Source organism: Poecilia latipinna, unplaced genomic scaffold, assembly GCF_001443285.1.
Source record: "Poecilia latipinna isolate Pla-1442-1.1 unplaced genomic scaffold, P_latipinna-1.0 Scaffold440, whole genome shotgun sequence".
NCBI classification, from domain to species: Eukaryota; Metazoa; Chordata; class Actinopteri; order Cyprinodontiformes; family Poeciliidae; genus Poecilia; species Poecilia latipinna.
The window spans coordinates 80,754-102,091 of NW_015113056.1; the positions used below are offsets into that span (position 1 = coordinate 80,754).

The following is a 21,338-nucleotide window of genomic DNA, read 5'->3' on the forward strand; positions in this document are numbered from 1 at the left end:
CTGTTGTGGTGTGGGGGTGTGGTGGTGGCTGTGTGGGTTTATTGGTGTTTTTGTGTTTGGGGGGGGGGGGGGGGCTGCCCTTACTGATGGACGACCGTTTTCTCTGATCGATCGATCATCCCACAAGAAACCGACCCCCGCCCGATCTCCCCCCTCATCCCCGTCACCATGACAACGGACCGCCCTCTGATTGATGACGCCAAGCAGAGCCTCCTCTGGGCGTCCGGCCCCTCCCCTCCCATTTATCTCTCCTCTTCCTCCTCCATTCTTTCTCTTCCCCTTCAGCATCGTTTCTGTTTTGTTTCTAAGTTTTACTGCAGCTGCTCTGTCACTTCCTCCATTGGCCATGTAATGTTTAACGCTGCTGTCTGTCGCAGACATCAGCACTGAAGAGTGTTGATGCAAAACAATCCTCCACATTTATTGGGGTGAAAACCTGCAGAAATCCTTTATTATTGTCAGAATTATAATTTGTACAAATCTGCTCCCACCAACACTTCGTGCTGAATTAGATTTAATTTCTCAGTGTTGAAGCCCATAGACAGAAGCTGTTACAAGTAAATAACATTCTGCTAATGTTGATAAAATCAGTTTCACAATTGCGGTGTTTTTTAATATAATATTGTAAAACAATCTAAGAAGCAAAAAGGTAAAAACAATTTGCAGCCATGAGAATCAATAAAATCCCTCCAGGATAATAAAAACATAAAAGCTTCGAGGGTCTTAAAGTTGAAATGGTTTCGGTCCCTTGAGTGTTTAGAAGAACTGGGAGAGCCTGGGAGAAGATGAACACATGAATTATAACAGGATGAATCAGAACAACCAGGAACAACCGGAGAGCATCCAGAGTTTTCCTTATCTGGGTTTCCTCAGCAGCAGCAGCATCGTGTCGGTCCAATCGGCTGCAGAAACGCTGCGATCAGCTGCATTTCGCTGGGAGACGCACAGAAAAACGGAGAATCCAACAAAATGTCGCCTCTGTTTCATCTGCTGCGTTTTCTGGATCCTCTCATGGTTTTGCACTGATTTAAATACAAAACAAAAGGGATTCATGTCTTATGGCACCGCAAGAACACAGAATATTGACAAGTATTTTAGTCTGGGTTAGTGAAAATGTCTTATTACATTTAATTAAGACAAAACTAATTTACAAGTAAGTTTTCAGCTAGATTTTATGTCAATAATTCCTTAATATTGATTTTTTTAAGTACTAGTTCCACCAACAGATTATTTCACTTATAACAAAACATTTTCACAACTTATAAGAGAAATAATCTGACAGTGGAATTACTGTTTTTATCAATATTAAGGAAGCTCTCGTGAATAAACTTTATTCAAGTTTACTGAGATATTTGTACTAGAAAAAAACTTGTCAAATATTTGATTTTGTGTTTTGTGGTGTTTTTATAAAGCCGTATTATTGCCATTGTCATCCCTAAAACCACATTACATTAGGAAGAGCAAATTTACACCAAAAACCAGACATTTCCTAAAAGAAAAACAAGGAAATTCAAAAATTAGATAGAAGAAATCTGACATTTTTAGCTAATCTAGGACAAAACGAAAAAAGTAAAAAAGAAATCAAAATTCTGAAATGTCAAAATATTGCTGGAAAATATCCAAAATGTTCAGATTAATCTAAATTTTTTATTTTATTTTTTATCTTGAAAAATTTTGGACATTTCTTGGTTTGAAAAGTCAAAAACTTGCCTAAAAACTGGAATCTTTTGTTTGGGCTCATAAACTTTCTTGAAAACACAGAAACACTTCTGATTTTGAAAAGTAAAAAAACTGCAGAAAATATCAGAAATCTTGATCTTAATCTCAGAAATCTTCTAGAAAAACAAATAAATTTTAGAGTTTTGAGTTTGAAAATTTTGCTTAAAAAATCTGAAGTGTTCAGATTCATTTCAGAAACTGTTGAAACATCTTGGAATTTTTTTAGTTTAAAAATTTGCTTGAAAAAATCAGGAATGTTGAGTTTAATCTCAGAATTATTCTAGAAAAAATGAAAATTTCTAAACTCAATAAGTGAAAAGATTACAACTTTCCAAACTCTGAATTTTCTCATTTCTGAGTTAGAAAAGTGAATTTCCGTCATTTCTCTAGAAAATCCATGTCTGTTTTTGGAAATCTCCTCTAAGTTCCTCTTGACGAACGTTTTTGTCTGAAATCTGTTCTTGTTTTTCCAGGTGAGCTCGTTGCGCCGCTCTTAGATCCCATCTTCCTCTTCCTCCTCTTCCTCTCGCGGCTCCGCCATGTTTCCCTTCGCCTGCCCTTCCTCCTTCCTCCTCCTCTTCCTCGCTGTCCTGCTCCCTGCCTGCCAGCCGGAGTCGCAGCGCGTCGACCCGAGCATCGAGCCCGACCTGCGGACGGCGCTGCCCTCGTCGGCCGCCGCCTCGCCGGCACCGTCGCTGCCGTACGGGAACAGCTCCATCTCTGCCGGCCCGGATAAGTGCAACAAGCCGACGGTTTGCACCGAGGGCATCCTGCTGCCGGTGTGGAAGCCCAAGCAGCCGAGCCTCGGGTACCAGGTGGCCCGCGCCGTCGTCTACTTCGTCTTCCTGATGTACATGTTCCTGGGAGTGTCCATCATCGCTGACCGCTTCATGGCGTCCATCGAGGTCATCACCTCTCAGGTGAGCAGAACCGGGAGGGAAACAGAACCAGGAGCTTTAAACCAGCTCAGGTCGTTCAAATTTAACTTTGTGCAGAAAGTTTTGTTCTGAATCTAACCTTTATCGACAACTTTTCAGGCTGCTGAAGGTTTTTGTTTGGATTTCTGATGAGCTTTAAGTAATTTCACTTCAGAAATCGAAGGAGGTTGAGACAGCGTTCACACAGATTGTTTAGATCTGTTGGTCCCCATGTGACCCAGTGTTTTTTTGGCCAGTGTACATATAAAAAAACAAGCTCAGAAACTTTAGATCCGTTTTAGACAGTCTAGAAAAAACAAGACAATTTCTGAATTTTAAAAATCGAAACTTTGCTAGAAACAAACCCTCAAAACTCAGAAATTCCTGGAAAACAACTTGGAAATTTCTGAGCTTCAAAAGTAAAGTACAAAAAAAAAATCAACGATATAGTTGTAAATAATTTGTTTATGTTTGTAAAGTGCGTCCTCTATATGCTGAAGTTTGGGACAGATTTCCAAAGAAACCTGAAATTAATCTAAAATCCTCAGGCAGTCGTCCTGCTGGTCCTGATACGGAAAATAAAAGCTGAAACTGAAATGTGGCCGATGTGATGAAGGTGTTAGTGGAGCTTTAAGAGCTGCTTAAGTAAAAACCTTCAGATCTGCAGGTTTCTGCATCTATTTTTAAATTTAAAATTATGTCACACCTTCAGATAATCCAGCCTCTAATTTTTCATCTGTTCTGGATTACCAGGTTCTGATTCTGGACATGCAGAACAGCAGATGAGTGTTCCTTCATTATGAGAGCTGGATGTCAGAAAATGGGGATATTTTACAGTAAAATGTTCTTTTCTATGTTTTAACGCTCAGTTTGGGGCCAGGCCTGCTGGACTCTGTGAATCTGTTGCAGCGTCTCGCCCAGTTCAGCCCGTCTGAGCTCATAGATACGGAGGAACAAATTGAAGTGGGATTGGCCGTCATGGAAATGTGAGATAAGTTGGAGGCAGAGAGGAAGAGACGGTACCAGAACGGGCGTCTGAGAGTTGAATGAGGACGGCTGATTGTCCATCAGACTCTGGGTCAGAGTAAATTAAAGTCCGGTCATATTTCCAGCCGCCTCAGATGGGAATCGGCTCGTCTCTTTGGTTCACGTGTTGTTGTTCCTGCCGACATCACAGGGATTTATGAAGGTCATTAGATGCAAATGATGATAAATAAACCAGAAACTGAGGAATTCAAATGACAGCAGGAGTCATTTTATAGACTTTTGTCAGATAAGTTCTAGTAAATGTTTATAATTTCTGACTTTAATTAAGGTGATTAAAGATGATGATAATTAATTAGCACCGATTGAAAGCCCGACTCATTCTTCTGAAACTTTAACAGTGTCTCTGGTGGATTTTTGGTTAGAACATGTTTGTTTTTCATTCAGTGGAAGAAAATCCAGAACTTTACAGTTGCGCTCTGCTCCTCAGGTGTGTTCAGGTGACCAGTGTGTGTGCTTTGCAGGAGAAGGAGGTGACCATCACCATGCCGAACGGCGAAACGTCTGTGGCGACAGTTCGCATCTGGAACGAAACCGTCTCCAACCTGACGCTCATGGCTCTGGGCTCCAGCGCTCCGGAGATCCTGCTGTCGGTGATCGAGGTAAACGCCGTCACGCCTCAGCGTCGCGTGTCCATCCCGGCTCGGCTCTCACAGCCTCCGCTCCTTTGCAGGTGTGCGGTCACAACTTCGAGGCCGGCCAGCTGGGACCGGGGACCATCGTCGGCAGCGCCGCCTTCAACATGTTCGTGATCATCGGGATCTGCGTGTGGGTCATCCCCAACGGCCAGTCACGCAAAATCAAACACCTGCGGGTGTTCTTCATCACCGCCTTCTGGAGCATCTTCGCCTACATCTGGCTCTACCTCATCCTGGCCGTCATGTCGCCGAGCGTCGTGGAGGTGAGGCCGCCTGTCTCGCCAAGCTGTGGCGCTAATCCCTCCATCAGCAGGATTAGCCTCAGCCCCCAAAACCAGAAAGCACTGTCACGATTGGTAAAACTCCAAAAATACAAAATCTCACCAAGTACTTCTGACTACTCTTTAATACAAATATCTCAGTAGACTTGAAGTAAGTCAAAACTAATTGATAAGTAACTTTTCAGCAACATATAAGAGCTTCTTCTAAGTCAATAATTTCTTAATTTTGGTGAAAAAGTTCTTGTCCCACTGGCAGATGAATCCACTTTTATCAAGACATTTTCCCCTATTATTGCAAACCTCTGGTCACCATTGAATACAGCTCACACAGTCTTAAAACGGCAGGGTCATGTAAGACATCATGTTGTAATGTTATTTCCTCATCAAAAACAAACCTGGAGCGTTGAATCTTTCATGCATGTTTGATTAATCCTTTAATCTCCATGGCAACCAATCAGATGGACCTAGCCCCGCCTTCGAGGCGCAGCTCCTCCCCATTCAGCTCCTTCAGACTAGCCAGCACCAATTAGCAAACACCTAAGGAGCTACTTCTAAGTGAAACTCTGGTAAAAACAAAGGGTTAATAGAGGAGCCATGTTGGATGACTTCCTGGAGGCGGAGCTTCAGAAAGAGCAGGAGCTTCTTAAAGAGACAGAGACCAAATTTCAAGGCATTAAATCACAAATATAAATTTCTTTTAAGTCATATTTAACAGATGTAGGACATTATTTCTTGATTGTGCTGTAAAATGGAACTTTGTGCCTGGAAAACATATAATAATGCCAGTTTAATCAGGCCTTCAGGTTTTGTTCTGCACCAAAGCTCTGTGAAACAGAACCCGGCTCCTTCCTTAGTGCTGGACATTCCCAGCCTATTTATCCTTTCTGGTTCTCCCACCGGTCCCTCCATGACCCTGCAGGGGTCACCAGGTCAATGGGTTCATGGATCTTTGTCCCTAAATCTCTGGCCGTTGTGTTTCAGGTCTGGGAAGCTCTGGTGACGCTGCTCTTCTTCCCCATCTGTGTCCTCCTGGCTTGGATCGCCGATCGCCGTCTGCTCTTCTACAAATACATGGGCAAGCGTTACCGTGCCGACAAGCGCCACGGCATCGTCGTGGAAACCGAGGGGGACCTGACCCCCACCAAAGGCGGCATGGAGATGATCATTGACGGCAAGCTGCCACAGGGAAGCGCAGTGGTTCCTGCTGAGAACGGAGCGGATGGAGCAGCGGGCGCCACGGCAAACAACATCGGCGCCGCGGCAGTCGCCAGGGGCAACCTGCCCAACTCCAACAGCGCCACGGTGAACATGGAGAGCGGCAGGGAGCTGGACGAGAGCCGCAAGGAGGTGAGACACAGAAAAACGAGCTAAACTGAGGAGAAGGAAGGAAGTTTAAATCAAAGGGTTCATTCAGTCCGTTTTAGTCCAACTCAAGCTAACTCTGCTCCGCCTACAAACCTCGGGCCGGGTTTGGTTAAAATGAACTCTGGTGCAGTTTAAATGCGAACGTCAAGTGGATCGGAGGCCGCTCCAAAAGCAGGAAGTGGATTACAGCACAGGGCATTGTGGGTAAATACAACCAAAACACGCACTTTAGCCTAGCGTTAGCGGCAGACATGACTCTTAGACTTTTGCCAACAACAAAGAGAAATCCTCCAGTTGCTAAAATCTGACGCCTCCATCTTGTTTTCATCTGGTGAAGAAGGAAGTTGCTCTCAGTGTCTTCAGGGGTTTTTGTGTCGTTTCCTTCAGTGGTTCTTGGTGCAGCGCCCCCACAGGCCAGGAGGGGAACAGGTTGGTTTGACTCAGAGCAGTGAGAGAGAGGAATGACCTGACAGTCCGGACAGTCCGGAAGTTCTGGTTCTACTGGAACCAGAACTTCTCCAGCTGCTGTGGTTCTCTCTCTCTCTGCTCTGAGTCAAACCAACCTGTTCCCCTCCTGGCCTGTGGGGGCGCTGCACCAAGAACCACTGAAGGAAATGACATAAAAACCTCTGAAAACACTGAGAGCAACTTCCTTCTTCACCAGATGGAAACAAGATGGAGGCGTCAGATTTTAGCGGTTGGAGGATTTCTCTTTAGTCTTTGGCTAAAGACCAGGAGCCATTTCTGCTGCTAGCGCTTGTTTGCATGTTAGCGTTGGTTGTATTTACCCAGAATGCCCTGTGCTGTAGTCCACTTCCTGCTTCTGGAGCGGTGTCTGGTCCTCCTGACGTTCATATATGCATCTAAATGGAACTGGAGTTCACTTCAACTGAAGCGACACCAGAGTTAGCTTAGCATTCACACCTCACCAACCGAACCAAACTTTTTAAACAAACTGACTGGAGTTGGATTAAACTGGATTGAACTGGGCTGGAGTGAACGAGCCCTGAGAAATGCTCCATTGGAACCGAGCGAACCAGGAAGTGACAGGAACCAGAACCCTGAACCCGGTTTGTCTTCGGCAGGTGATTCGCATCCTGAAGGAGCTAAAGCAGAAATATCCCGACAAAGAGCTGGACCAGCTGGTGGAGCTGGCCAATTACTACGCGCTGCTGCACCAGCAGAAGAGCCGTGCCTTCTACCGCATACAGGTAAGCTCCGCCCACCTGCCTCACCGCAAACCGCACCCTGAACCGCAAAGTGCCGCCCTAAACGCCGGGTTTGTTCGCCCCGTCTCCGTCAGGCGACCCGGATGATGATCGGAGCCGGAAACGTCCTGAAGAGGCACGTGGCCGACAACGCGCGGCGCGCGGTGGTGGCCGACGAAGAGGAGGCCGAGGAAGACGACCTGGCCGTCTGCAGCCACATCTCCTTCGAGACGGCCCACAGTCAGTGCATGGAGAACTGCGGCGTTCTCACGCTGGCCGTGGTCTGCCAAGGTAGGAACGGCACCGGGAAGATAAAACCTTCACTTCCTCAACAGTTCAGGGTTAATTATGACAGGTAAGAGGAATAAATCTCCTCTGTTTACAAGAATAGAATAAAATATCCTTCATTATCCCTTCAGGTGGAAAATTGACATTTCAGTCCAGCCTAAACAAAGACAAAACAAAAAGACAACATTAGACATGAATAGACGATGCCTGAGGTCAGCCATCTTGGGAGGCGCTGGCGTTTCATTGGATGGGAGAAAATAATAACATGAGGAATAAAGTCACGATAATATGAGAATAAAGATAAAATATTACCAGAGGAGAGTTAGAGCTTTAGGAGAAACGCTGTGTGATAAAAAGTTTCAAAGTTCGGCCACTGATGAGTTAAAAGATTAAATATTTCATCATTTGTGAATTTTAATTCTACAAGATTCTCAATATTCCTTATTTTAAATTTTAATACTTTTTTGTATAGGAGTTCTCATAAAATTATAACTTCATTCTCGTAATATTACGACTTTAATATCGCATTATTTTGACTTTATTCTGCTCATTTGACTACTTTATTCTCATATTACTATTATGACTTTATGTTTTATTATTTTTAATTTTATGATCATACAATTTCTTTATTGTCATGTTGCGAGTTTATTCTGGTGATATCAGTTTTATTCTCAAAAATAAAAGTAAAAATCTTTTCATCTGGCCCTAAAACTGTCAGTTTGATGAGAACTTTTGGTTTTTAATAAAATATGACTTTATATGCAGAACCTTTAGATTTCTTTATCTTGCTGCAGAATCTGATTTATGCACCGTTCCTTCAGATTTAAAATGTTGTGACTTGTTAGCTTTGTGTGTCCTCAGGTTTGCAGTGACTTCAGAGAGACTTTAGAAACGACCTGAAACCTGCAGATTCACCCAGAAACAGAATAAACCGCCTGATGTGTCGATTTTTATCTGATTTTATGTTTTGGGTTATCATCAGTGGAGGAACGTTTAATGTCACATTTCTCGTCTAGTGACCCCACAGCATGATGCTTCCTCCGCCGTGTTTGTTTTCCCGGTTTTCTGACTGTTGCTGTGTTTTCGGCCTGCAGGCGGTTTGGGGGAGAACACTTTCTACGTGGATTACAGAACCGAAGACGGGTCAGCCAACGCCGGGTCCGACTACGACTACAGCGAGGGAACGCTGGTGTTCAAACCCGGAGACACTCGGAAAGAGATCAAGGCGAGTCGCAGCGCGAATAAAACATAAAAAGGTTCTACGGCCGTCTTTCAGAGGAAAAATAAGGGCTCATTTCTGCCAAAATCCTCCGAAATTTGGATTTATTTCAGAAATGTTCTATAAAAAACAAAGATATTTCTGAATGTCAAACATTTACTAGAAAAAAAATCATAAATGTTTGAGATTAAACTCAAACATTTTAGAAAAAACAAGAAAATATCTGAGTTCAAATGTTAATCATGTTAGAAAAAAATCTGAATTTTGTGATGAATCACACAAAATTTCTAGAACTGGTTTCTTTTTTTTTCATTTCTGAGTTCAAATGTCAAACATTTGCTGAAAACAGATCAGAATTTTTTCTGGTTAATCTCTAGGAAAAAACTTTTACATTTCTGAGTTTGAAAAGTTGATTCTGCTATAAAATGATAATCCCACAAATTCTCTAGAAAAGACAAGGAAACATGAGTTTGAAAAACCAAAAATTTTCTAGAAAAAAAAAATAATTTTGAGATTCATCTCACAACACTTCTAGGAATTTTTTTTTTTACATTTTTGAGTTTGAAAAGTTGAAAAATTACAAGAAAAACTCAAACATTTTGAGGATAATCCCACAAAATGTATTGAAAAGACAAGAAAATTTTAGTTTCAAAAGTTGATCATTTTCCAATTTTGAAACTTAGAAAATTTCTAAGTTTCTAAGAAATTTCAAAGTTAGAAACTTCCCAGTTCTTTTCTGGACGTTTTCTAAGATTAATCTCAAAATTTGAGTTTTTCTTGCAAATTTTTGACATTTAAACTCAGAAATGTCCTCTCTTTTTTTCTAGACAATTTCTGATGCTTTGGGCAGAAATGTATTAGTTTTCTAACAACACGCTGCAGTAAGATCTGACTCTTTGGGTGGCTCATTCTGGTTTGGCTCCATAGCAGCAGATATGAATCACAAGTAGATGCATTTAATCATCATCTTCTCATTTTGACAAATACAAGGGTTTGTGTTTGTCTTATGCTAAAACAATCAAATTAACCCAGTTAAAGTTTGAAATACATAATTCATTTTTTCAATACGTTAATCTAAATTTAGAGCATTGCGGTGAAAGTTTGGATATTCAAACATTCAAAAAAGTTCAGAATAATTTAAAAACTTGAAGGATTAAAACAGCAAACTAAGAGTTATTTTCTATCAAAATAAAACAAAATTAGCTCATTTATGGCGCTGAAAAGTTTAATTGGATTAATTATTGATATAATAATTGATTAATTGTTAACTGGAGTATACAGACTCAAAAACATATTCAGAGCAATAATTAAGCCAAAACTGTAAAAAATAAATAAATTTCACATCAGTTCAAAAGTCCAATAGATTCAAAACATGAAAACAAAGAATATCATCTCTAAGTTCAGTATGTTTTAATTAATTTAACAAACTATAATTAGCTCCAGTTAGTTACAGTTTCTCCACATTAATTACCGTTATTTATTTATTTCAATTAATGAAAAATGTTTTCTCCATTTCAGTTTTTGTTAGTTTTATTTATAACTTTGTTTTGCGTCTCGTTTTGCTGCTGAACCTCTCAGCCACTTTTACACATGAGAAGCTGAAGTGTTGCTGCAGCAGCAGGTTGCATGTGGAATAAACTCAAACCGAGGCTCTGCAGCGGTGCAGGATGTGGCTTTACATCATGGAGGCGCGCAGACAGAAAATCCTGCAGGCTGGATGCAAAATCCAAGATGATCAAAGCGAGAGGAAAGAGGGGCTGATTGATGATGCGAGTCACAGCGGGCGAGGCGAGGAGCCGCAGCAGGAGCAGAGAGCAACACAACGCACACACCAACATCTCGGTTCTTATCCAACATTACTTTAAAGCTAAAGTTACACAACATTATCACGTTTTCTACTTTTCAAACTTCTGAGGTTTTCTAAAAAAAATTCAAAATTTCTTTTTGTTCTAGCAAATTTTTAGCTCAGAAATTTGCATGTTTTTTTCTGAGATTGATGTCAAAATTTCAGAGTTTTTCCAACAAATCTTTGACGACTCAATCTTATGAATTCCCTTGTTTTTTCAAGAAAATTTCTGACAATCATCTCAATTTTTTGTTTTTTTTTCTAGCAAATTTTCAACATCTAAGCAAAAATTTTGAGGTTTATCACATAATTTTTCTAGAAAGTTTTGGAGTTTCAGAAGTGAAATATCCCCAACTTTCCAAACAAAGAAATTTCCAAGTTTTTTCTAGAACATTTCTGAGATTACGATCAAAATTTTGATTTTTGTTATAGCAAATTTTCAACTTTTCTATCCATTTTTATTGATTAATCAATCTCTGAAATTTCCACATTTTTCCTAGAAAATTTCTGAAATGAAAGTTTAAAAATTTTTTAGCAAATTTTTGTCTTCAAATTTCCAAGTTTTTTCTAGATAATTTCTGTAATTAATCTCAATATTCCAGAAGCTTCATCTACTCAACTTTCTCAGAGAAAGTTTGTCAGCTTGTTGAGGGTTTGGTGAAAAATCCAGGTAAATTTAACCAACAAATATTTGAGTCAGAATTTGAGTCAAATTTTCTTAAATCAACCTGTCGTGAGACTTTGTTGACTGGGAAATGAAAGTTTTCAGTTAGGAGTTAAATAATCCTGCCTCTGTGCGTCTGCAGGTCGGCATCATCGACGACGACATTTTCGAGGAAGACGAGCACTTCTTCGTCCGCCTGCTCAACCTGAGAGTCGGCGACGCCGAGGGGATGTTCGAAAGCGACGAGGCGGGCAGCTTGCCCAAAGCCCGGCTGGTCGAGCCCCTGGTCGCCACGGTGACCATCCTGGACGACGACCACGCCGGCATCTTCACGTTCAGCGAGCGCCTGGTGCGCGTGAGCGAGAGCGTGGGCATCATGGAGGTGACGGTGGTGCGAAACTCGGGCGCCAGAGGCACCGTGGTTCTGCCGTACCACACCGAGTCGGGCAGCGCCATGGCGGGGGAGGACTACGAGGAGGTGCGCGGGGAGCTGGAGTTCACCAACGACCAAACCACGTGAGGCACAGCAGCTGTTACCACGGAAACGCTCACAGAGCTACGGCGAGGGCAACTGAACAGGAAACATATTTTAGCAGAATTATTAGATCAAAGTCAGAATTATGAGAAAAAAGGCAAAATGATGAGAAAATGTCAGAATTCTGAGGAAAAAGTGCAACGTCCTTCTTCACGAAATGTAAACAAAACCGCAGCAGCATGAAATTTTAGCGTTTGGAGGATTTCTCTTTAGTCTTTGGCTAAAACCTGCGAGCCATTTCTCCTTGTTAGGCTAGTTCGTTTGTTCTGGTTGTATTTACCCAGAATGCCCTGCGCTGTAGTCCACTTCCTGTTTCTAGTCTCTGGTCCGTTTGATGATTATATGCATTCAGACTGAACCAGAGTCCACTTCAACCAAACCCAGACCAAAGTTTGTAGGCGGACCAGAGTTTGATTAGCATTCACACCAAACCAAACAAACCGGACTTTGACTAGGCAAACGGACTGGAGTTGGATTAAAGCAAACTGAACAATTAAAATAACAACAAATATTTGTCATCTATCCACTTTAAGCTTAACTTTTCTGCGTTTTTAACCCGGTCAGTCATTGTTTTAATCAATTCCTGTCTTCTTCTGTCTCCGGTCCCATGTTTCTATCCTCTGTGGCTCCAGACAGCCTCTCATCCTTAATTCATCAGCGCTGACTGGAGGGAAGTCCCCGCACCGTTAGCATGAATACTAACAGAGATTAGCGTGACTTTATGTAGCACTGTGGCTGCAGATTGATGACACAGCAGATCCTGCAGCATTTTACTCACCGTGCAAATAAAAAACCCGGTGAATTCCTCCTGAATGAATCCAATTACGGTACATCTTGGGTTTTTCTTTATTTTTTGAAGTGAGATCATGGCAGTGCAGTAAAATACAAATTCATTTCAAGGCTATAAATGTTCCGTGTGCATAACTCTGTGGAAGCGAGGAGACGGCCAGGCTTAAAATTTAAAAACTCCCATTTCGGTGGACTGGTTGAACTCTGCAGTTTGCTTTCAGAACATTAAAGCTGTATGTTTTGGGAAGAGGATCCAGAAGTTTTACTCAAGTAAAAGTAAAAATACTCCTAAAATTAATTTATTTCCAAAAAGCTACTCATGTAAATGTAATAGAGTAAATGTAACTAGTTACTACCCGGCTCTGGTTATTGACTGTGTCTTTACATTCGGCTCAGACGGGCAGCTGGCAGCCATAAGAGAAACAGGAAACGGAAACCAGTTCGTGTTTCGCTCCTGCAGCGCTCGCCCCCTGCTGGTGGAAGGTGTTCACTGCCTGGTGGCGCTCTGTGTTTGTGCTCCCTGCAGTCAGACCCTCCAGGTGAGGATAATCGATGATGAAGAGTATGAAAAACACGAAAACTTCTTCATCGTTCTGGAGGAGCCGCGCTGGCTGAAGAGAGGAATCTCAGGTGAGACAAAATTACTCAAATTCACAGAGTTACATTTAAAACATGAAAACTTAAATATGATTACAATTTAAGTTTTGTGGTTTACTTTAGAAACATTTGTAAGCAATTTTGAACATTGTAAGTACTTTTAGTCAAGTTTCTGGTCCAAATGCATTATAACACCTGAAATCAGTGTAATTTATGTCAAGCACAGTTGCACATGAAAATTACATTTAAAGGTTTGTTAAAATTACAAGTTTTAATTGTTAACTAATTAAAAACTAGTTAATCTGTTAAACGTATAGTTGTAGCTAACTAAAAAGTTAGTCAACTAACTTAAAAGTAACATTTCAGCAACTTTTTAGGAGTTTGTTTTAATAGTTCCTTAAAATTGAGTTAAAACCAACTATTATTTAAAACTAAGAATAGTGAGTTAAAACTAGTTAGTGAGTTAAAACACATAGTTGCTTAAAACTTAGTTTTAACTACCTACATGTTAGTTAAAAATTCAGTTAGTTTTAGCTAACTTAAAAGTAACTTTTCATCGAATTTGGAGCTTGTTTTAAGTAAATAATTCCTTAATATTTATGATATTTCACTTACAAAAAGACATTTTTCCATATTTTCGGTGAAATAATCAGCCAGTAGAATGACTTATTCATCAATTTAGCCTAATATAGGAAAAACATTTTATTACATATTAAAAATGGAACTAGTAGCTACTTCTTTTCATCTATATAAGTGAAATGGTCTGTCAGTGGATCTGTTAAACTGTTCATGTTTCTTATGAAGAATAACTGATGACTCTTGTGTTATTTTGTCCTCAGCTCTGCTGCTTAACCAAGGTAAGTCTGATTATTCCTCTGCTTTCAGCTGAACCTCATTAGACTGGTCAGGAAATGTGTGTTCAGCTTAATCTTCTAATTATTTTCACATTTTATTTTTACATAGAATATCAGAACGTAATGCGGATTAGATTCACTCCTCTGTCACATTCAGTCTGCAGCACAGAGACTCACATTTAATCACAGAAAACTGTCCTAAATATTCAGCCATCAGAGGAGCAGCAGCAGGTTTGTCTCCGATTAAAGGAGTCGGCGGATGAATTCAGCCTGACTCCGCTCTCTGCCTGCATGCCAAGCGGCTCCAGTCAGATCATAATTTCTGTTTTACCTGCATAACTTCAACATTTCCTTTGAAGATTTATTTATGTTCACCAACAAGCAGCATGAATACCAGCACTGCACTGAAAAACACAAAATCTTACCATGTATTTTTGTTTCGTTTCTAGTGCGAATGTCTTAGTGAACTTAAAATAAGACAAAACTAGCTTACAAATAACTTTACAGCAAAATATAACAGCATGTTTAAGTCAATAATTCCTTAATATTCATTTTAAAAAGTTCCAGTTCGACTGGCAGATTATTTCACTTAAAACACGAGAAAATTAGTTGATAAAAGTGAAATAATCTGACAGTTTAAGTCGTGCTTTTTCACTAAATTTAAGGAATTGTTTACTTTAAACAGACTCCTGTGTCTTACTGAAAATCCTCACTTTTAAGTTGGTTTTGTTTTATTTCAAGTGAACTAAAGTATTTACACAAGAAACTAAACAAAAGTATTTGGTAAGATTTTGAGATTTGTGTGTAAGCGTCTTCTGGTTCCAGATCTCCTGCATTGACAAATATCTGAATAAAAACGACACTTCCTGTCAAAATACATTCATTACAAAACTACGGCAACAGAGATGGGACATGTTTAAAACGGAGAGCAGCAGAAGTTTGATAGAGAAACGTCCTGCTGCAGTCAGGAACCTCAGAGCGCCTTGTCTCTGTTCTGTCCCCTGATTGGCTGCTTGGGCTGTTCGTCCAACATGAGCTCTGATTGGTTGGCGGAGGACCAGTACCAGACTGGGCCAGGAGCTGGCAGATGGACTGGGAGTGGGTGAGCCCAGCAGAAACAGAAACAGTTGCTGCTTCCCGCTCTGCTGCTCCTCAGATTAACTGGTTTCCTGTTTAACCCGCCTTTCCTCTGGGATTAGAGGAGAGTTTGGTTCAGATTACCAATACAGATTATCAATTTAAATTATCAATCCAGAACACAGAGAAGGAGATAATGTGGCCAATCGGTTTGGTTCTATTGGGGCGGGATTAAAATTATTAGATTATATTTATTAGACTCCACCTTTCATCATGAGTCCATCCATCCATCCATCCAACCATCCATCCATCCATCCAACCATCTTTGTTCAAATAAAAACCATTTAGTTCAGTTTAGTTTCTGAACTAAACTCTAAACTGTAATGAATTAAAAAACTTCATGACTCAATTTTTATTAAATCTAGAGATTAAAGTTTGTTTCTGTCAGATTTCATCCTCACATCCGGCTGAAACGCTCCAGAATTCAGCCCAGCGTGTGATCCGGGCTTTGAGAACAAATCTGACTTCACAGGGATTAACAAAACGCTGAAGCCTAATCTGTTATTGATCCTGGATTTAGAGGGAAGACGTGACGGCCATCTTTGAAGCTCATTGCTGCGGTTGTTTATGTGTTTTTACCCTCCTGCCCCTCCAGAGGCGGCGGAGGGGCAGCTGAGCGCCGAGGAGGAGGAGGCCCGGCGGATCGCTGAGATGGGGAAGCCCATCCTGGGGGAGCACAGCCGCCTGGAGGTCGTCATCGAGGAGTCCTACGAGTTCAAGGTGCCTGTGCTGCCCTCTACTGGCCGCCTGCTTGCACTGCAACTGCAGCCTCTACAACCCAACCTGAAGTTTCCCCCTCAGTCCAGCTAAAGAAAACTTGTCTAGAGCCACAAATGTTTGGAGAAAAGACAACCATCATTTTTATAGAAATATTTACTATTAGATGTTTGAGGTCATTTAAAAAAACTCACCATTTTATTTCTATTCTTAGTTGTTTTATAAGAAAAACAAAAAACATGTACAAAACAGGATGAATAAATTTTCTTCTGCAGGAAGTGGAAGCTAATGTTAACAAAAAAACATTTAATTTTCAACATTACAAGGAAAATAAATGGTAAATATTTTCTAGAAAATCTCAGAAATTTAGAGAAATCTTCTAGAAAAAACATGAAAATGTCCTTGTTTTTTAATTACATTTTTTAAATTGATGTCGCAGCACAGTCTGGGCTTCTCCCATTCACCTGGATTTTCAATCAGCAAACAGAAGGAGAAATTGTAAACGATGACTTTAATTTTCTGCTATTTTAGAATGGTAGTTTGTCTGTAGTTTGCCTGTAGTTTAGCGATGACAGCGGAGGAAGTGAACGAAGCTGTTCAGTCCTTGTTGGTCACACTTCTAAATATTGAATTAATATTTGCAGACGCTCGTCCCAGTTTATCGCTCTCTGGTTGTTTACAGTGAAGGAAATTCCCATCTAGCTTCATAGCGTCGAACTGATTGATTACATACGGTGAACGTAAACAGTTGGGTAAAATTTAAAACCTCAGGCCACGCCTCCAGGAAGCAATCGTTTCTCAACAGGCGGGATCCTAGACCATCTGGACGAAGCAAAGTGTCAGACTAGTTGGACTGTTTGTTGTTGTTTTACCTGAGCAACAATAAAGAACATGTAGCCTATAAAAATACATATTTTACACATGTTTGTTAAGGCATCATGTTATGCTAGCTGCAGTACAACAGAGAGGAAACAACAGGGCTAAGACCCGCCTTCTTGCTCTGATTGGTTGTTTCTAATTAGTACTGGGACGAGGCAGAGAAGTTGATTTTTACACAGCTTATTTGTCGCATAATAAACCGTCATGACATAGTGACAGTTTCAACAAATATATATATAAAAAATACTTTTTATAAAGGTTTCATACTGAAACTTTAAAGGTTTATGAATCGCTGCTTCTGATTGGCAGAGCACCGTGGATAAGCTGATCAAGAAGACCAACCTGGCGCTGGTCATCGGCACTCACTCCTGGAGGGAGCAGTTTGTGGAGGCGGTCACCGTCAGCGCAGGTGATTCAACATGGCCGCCTGCGTCCAGCTGGTCCAGTCCAGCATCAGCTGCTCAGACCAGTCTCAGTCTGTGGAGTGATGAGTCTAATAAAGATGTTATTTTTGTGCAAATATCTTAGTTCATTTGATGCAAAACTAGCTTCTAAGCAACTTTTTATCAAAATATAGGAGTTTGATTAGAGTAAATACTTCCTTGAAATTAGTGAAAAGGTACTGCTCTTAAACTGGCAGATTATTTCATTTATAGCAAGACATTTTTCATTTTATAAGTGAAATAATTTCCCAGTGGAACCAGTACTTTTCATCAACATTAATGAATTATTTACTCTAAAAAAGCTCCCATCTCTCACTGAAAAGTGACTTCTAAGTTTGTTTTGTCTTATTTCAGATTAACTAAGAAATTTGCTGTAAAAATGCACTAAAAATACTTGGTAATATGTTGGTTTATTATCACTAAGCTCATGTTGCAGATGAAGTAACGGAGCACAGATATGGAGGTTTGTTTGGTGGTTAACTTTGTTTTATTTAAGTCAACAACACTGCAAAAAATACAAAATCTTACCAAGCATTTATGTCTAGTGCAAATATCTGAGTACACTTAAACTAAGACAAAACTAACTTACAAGCAACATATACAAACTTGTTTTAAGTCAGTAATTCATGAATTTTGACAAAAAGCACTAAATCTTTTCGCTTATAACACAGTAGGATCTTCTTGTTTTCTATGTTTTTTAAGTTGGCTTAAGAAGGGCATTTTTTACTGATGACTCGGGTTTCAATTAAAGTCCGCCCTCTAGTGGCAGTACCAGCCACTGCAGGCGGTATTTGATCCAGTCTGGTTGGAGGTTTTGACCTTTTGGCCTCTGCTGCAGGTGATGGAGACGATGAGGAGGAAGGGCGAGAGGAGCGGCTCCCGTCCTGCTACGACTACGTCATGCACTTCCTCACCGTCTTCTGGAAGGTTCTGTTCGCCTGCGTCCCGCCCACAGAGTACTGGAACGGCTGGGCCTGCTTCATCGTGTCCATCAGCGTCATCGGCTTCCTCACCGCCATCATCGGCGACCTGGCGTCGCACTTCGGCTGCACCGTGGGGCTGCAGGACAGCGTGACCGCCGTGGTGTTCGTGGCTCTGGGAACCTCCATCCCAGGTGGGTCTCAAGTTTCTCTGCTTCCTCTATGTTCATTATATCTATATAATCTATATGTATATCTATGTATATCTTCATTTTGGACCAGCTGGAGTTTTCTGTCTTTGCTTCTTGTTTGTAATATCTTTGCTTAAAAATGACTTTTTTCATATTATTAGATTATTTTCAGCTCCTTCATTTTTTTGTGTGTTTGTTTTATTTTAATGGTTTTATTTTGGTATCATTGTGTGGTTGTTTGTCTTTTTGTGGCTGTTTTTCATCTCGTCTGGTCACTTGATTTTGGAGGTTAGTGCTACTTCTGCTCAACTTTTCATGTGTCCAGCGAGTTGCTGTTAGTTTCTGTACAATATACTTGTGTTTAGCAGTTTAGCTTCTGCCCATTTTTTGTGCATCTAGCGGTGTAGTATTAGCATTTATTAGCATTAATTTCTGCTTTTGATCTTCGTCTTGTGTTTAGCAGTTTACCGTTAGCATAGCTAAGATTCTAGCTTAGCCATTTAGTTGTTAGTGAAGCTAACTCTTTGGTTAGCTGTGGCCTCAACTGGACATAACTACTGCTGACTTTAGAGCAAACATGGATTTTCCATTTCAACAATGGCAGCCATTTTGAAAACATTTCTTCCCAAAAAAGGAAACACAAGATCAAGAAAATATCTGTGATTTCATGGTTCTAAATATGTTTGACTTGACACCTAAGCTATTAATTTGTTAGAAATATTGGCAAGTTTAGTACAAAACTAATTTTTTCTTGACGACCATCTTGAAAAATTGCTGCCATTTTGAATTTTTCAGCAAAGCGAACCCCTGTGATCCTCAGTGCCTGTTCGGCTCTGCTGTCCGCAGGTGAAACATTCTTGCTGGAATATTTTCTGCTCCTCTCCTTGCAGACACCTTCGCCAGCAAAGTGGCCGCCATCCAGGACCAGCACGCCGACGCGTCTGTGGGCAACGTCACCGGCAGCAACGCCGTCAACGTCTTCCTGGGGATCGGCGTGGCGTGGTCGGTGGCCGCCATCTACTGGGCCATCAAGGGGAAGCAGTTCAAGGTGGACCCGGGTTCGCTGGCCTTCTCCGTCACTCTCTTCACCATCTTCGCGTTCATCTGCATGGCAGTGCTGCTGTTCCGGCGCCGGCCCTCCATCGGCGGCGAGCTGGGCGGCCCCAGGGCGTCGCGCCTGCTCACCACCATGCTCTTCCTCGGCCTCTGGCTGCTCTACATCTTCTTCTCCAGCCTGGAGGCCTACTGCCACATCAAGGGCTTCTAGCTTCAGGAGAGAGGAGGCCGGTCTAACGCGACTCGACGACAGACACGTGTTCATATGTAAACAGATCATTGGAGGAGAAACTGAGCAGGTTTTAAAGGGAGCTGGGCTGTGACGTCACGCCCCGGCGGGTTCACTGCTGGTCTAAAACATGAAACATATTCCCTCCAGTCTGCAGCGACGGTTTTTACACCGAGGAGGTGGAGGAAAAGAGTCAAATGTTTACAAAACGCTAAAATCACACGTGTTTACTACAGCAGGTTCTCCATGTGCGCTGTAAATAGACCGGACGCTGAAAACGTTTCAGAGGAGGAAAAATAGTCCCAAAATGTGATTAATTAGCTGCAAAATGAGTTTAGACGTGTCTCTTTAGCGCCTAGTCTCTGTCGGAGGACGGTTTGCATGCACAAAACACAACCAACCTGTTAAAAGGGAAATACCCAGAATCCACCTGTGATTCTGAGCCGTCTGCTCAGTTAGCATGCATGCTAACAGACTCGCCCACTGCTGCAGCAGTAGAATGGCACAACAGTATTAGTTTACAGAAAATCTGTCGTTTAGAAACTCATTCCAGCCATCAACATGTTCACGTTGATGCTCGCATAGCAAAGATGCCTTAAGGGAAAAAAACACGTAAATGTGGTATTCAGGCTTCTAGCTGTACAAACCGCGCCAGCCGTCTCTAACATAGTGTTAAACTTTAGTTCTGTGCAATATTTAAAGCTGGTTCTGCTATAATGTAACACTGGATCCAGTAGAAATGACATTTGGAGAAAAAGAAGCAGGAAGTACCAGATGAAGTGTTATTATTGTTGTTCAGTATTTTAACTCTGAAGCTACTGAAACTACCGGCTGCTAAACAGACTGCAAGGAACAAAACCCTGAAAAAAAACCTCCTCAGATTAAAATAAAACTCTGACATTCCAGGGTTTTTATCTTCCAGGTTGAGGGAGATGCTGATAAACAGCGGGAGTCATGATGAGGTCAGGATTGTTTCAGTAGCAGCTTGAATCAATGAGAAATCAGTAAAAATCCTTTTTTATTTTGTAGCTCTTACATAAACCCTAAAATTGCTCAACACGTCAGCACTGTTATGATACAACAGATTTGAATCGTTTACTCAAAATAACACTTTGTAAACTTTCTAAAAGTGATTTTGTATCTTTTCCTTGCAGGTGAAGCCAAGGTAGATTTTTTTTATATTTCCAGGCGACGTTCAGATTAGCATGAAGAGCAGATGACGTCATTCGACATGTTAGTGGATTAGGTTTTAATTTGTCTTTCACGCTCCTGGGCCGATCCAGCGGTGAAAAATATCAAAACATCGCAACATTTAACAATCTGCTGCCCTATATGGAAGGCTGAAACTGTCAAAATCAGGAAAAAATTAATTTGATAAATGCAAATAATTCATAAATGGAAAATATGTCAAAATGTTGAAAGTAGTAGCGGGACTGGATAAAAAATTTTAATTGAGTTAATTACAGGATCTGTAACTAATTAATCATGTTTTAATCTAAAACTATATTTTTGCTAAATTATTGAATAAAATGACATATATGACCAAAATAAAATACTTTTTGTGTTTAAAAGAAAAATTAGATTAACTGAGTTAAAATCATTAAAGTATTAAACTCAATTTATTAATTAATCAAAATAACAATTTAAACTCACGGCTGTAATATAAATTGACTCATTCTATAAATTAGAATATTATTTATTTTTTATTCAGCACTATTTTATATTTCTCTATTTTTATATTTATATATTTATTTTATATTTATCACATTATTTTACTTGTTTCTGTTTTAATGTAAAGCTCT

The 21,338-nt window shown here is 40.7% G+C and overlaps 1 protein-coding gene across 3 annotated transcripts in view; it reads left to right on the forward strand.

The window, feature by feature from the left end:
- The window catches only part of slc8a2b (solute carrier family 8 member 2b), a 34,994-nt gene extending 14,180 nt beyond the window's left edge, over positions 1-20,814 (forward strand). For all 3 annotated transcript variants that reach the window (XM_015038384.1, XM_015038386.1, XM_015038387.1), the window contains exons 2-15: positions 2,193-2,639; positions 4,145-4,282; positions 4,354-4,581; positions 5,581-5,946; positions 7,050-7,175; positions 7,268-7,463; positions 8,555-8,685; positions 11,332-11,705; positions 13,040-13,143; positions 13,950-13,967; positions 15,697-15,821; positions 17,007-17,106; positions 17,979-18,254; positions 19,142-20,814. In XM_015038384.1, coding sequence (XP_014893870.1) covers positions 2,259-2,639; positions 4,145-4,282; positions 4,354-4,581; positions 5,581-5,946; positions 7,050-7,175; positions 7,268-7,463; positions 8,555-8,685; positions 11,332-11,705; positions 13,040-13,143; positions 13,950-13,967; positions 15,697-15,821; positions 17,007-17,106; positions 17,979-18,254; positions 19,142-19,518 — 2,940 coding nt within the window. In that variant the 5' untranslated portion in view covers positions 2,193-2,258 and the 3' untranslated portion in view covers positions 19,519-20,814. The remainder of the gene's footprint in view (positions 1-2,192; positions 2,640-4,144; positions 4,283-4,353; positions 4,582-5,580; positions 5,947-7,049; positions 7,176-7,267; positions 7,464-8,554; positions 8,686-11,331; positions 11,706-13,039; positions 13,144-13,949; positions 13,968-15,696; positions 15,822-17,006; positions 17,107-17,978; positions 18,255-19,141) is intronic.
- Positions 20,815-21,338: the final 524 nt, after the last annotated feature.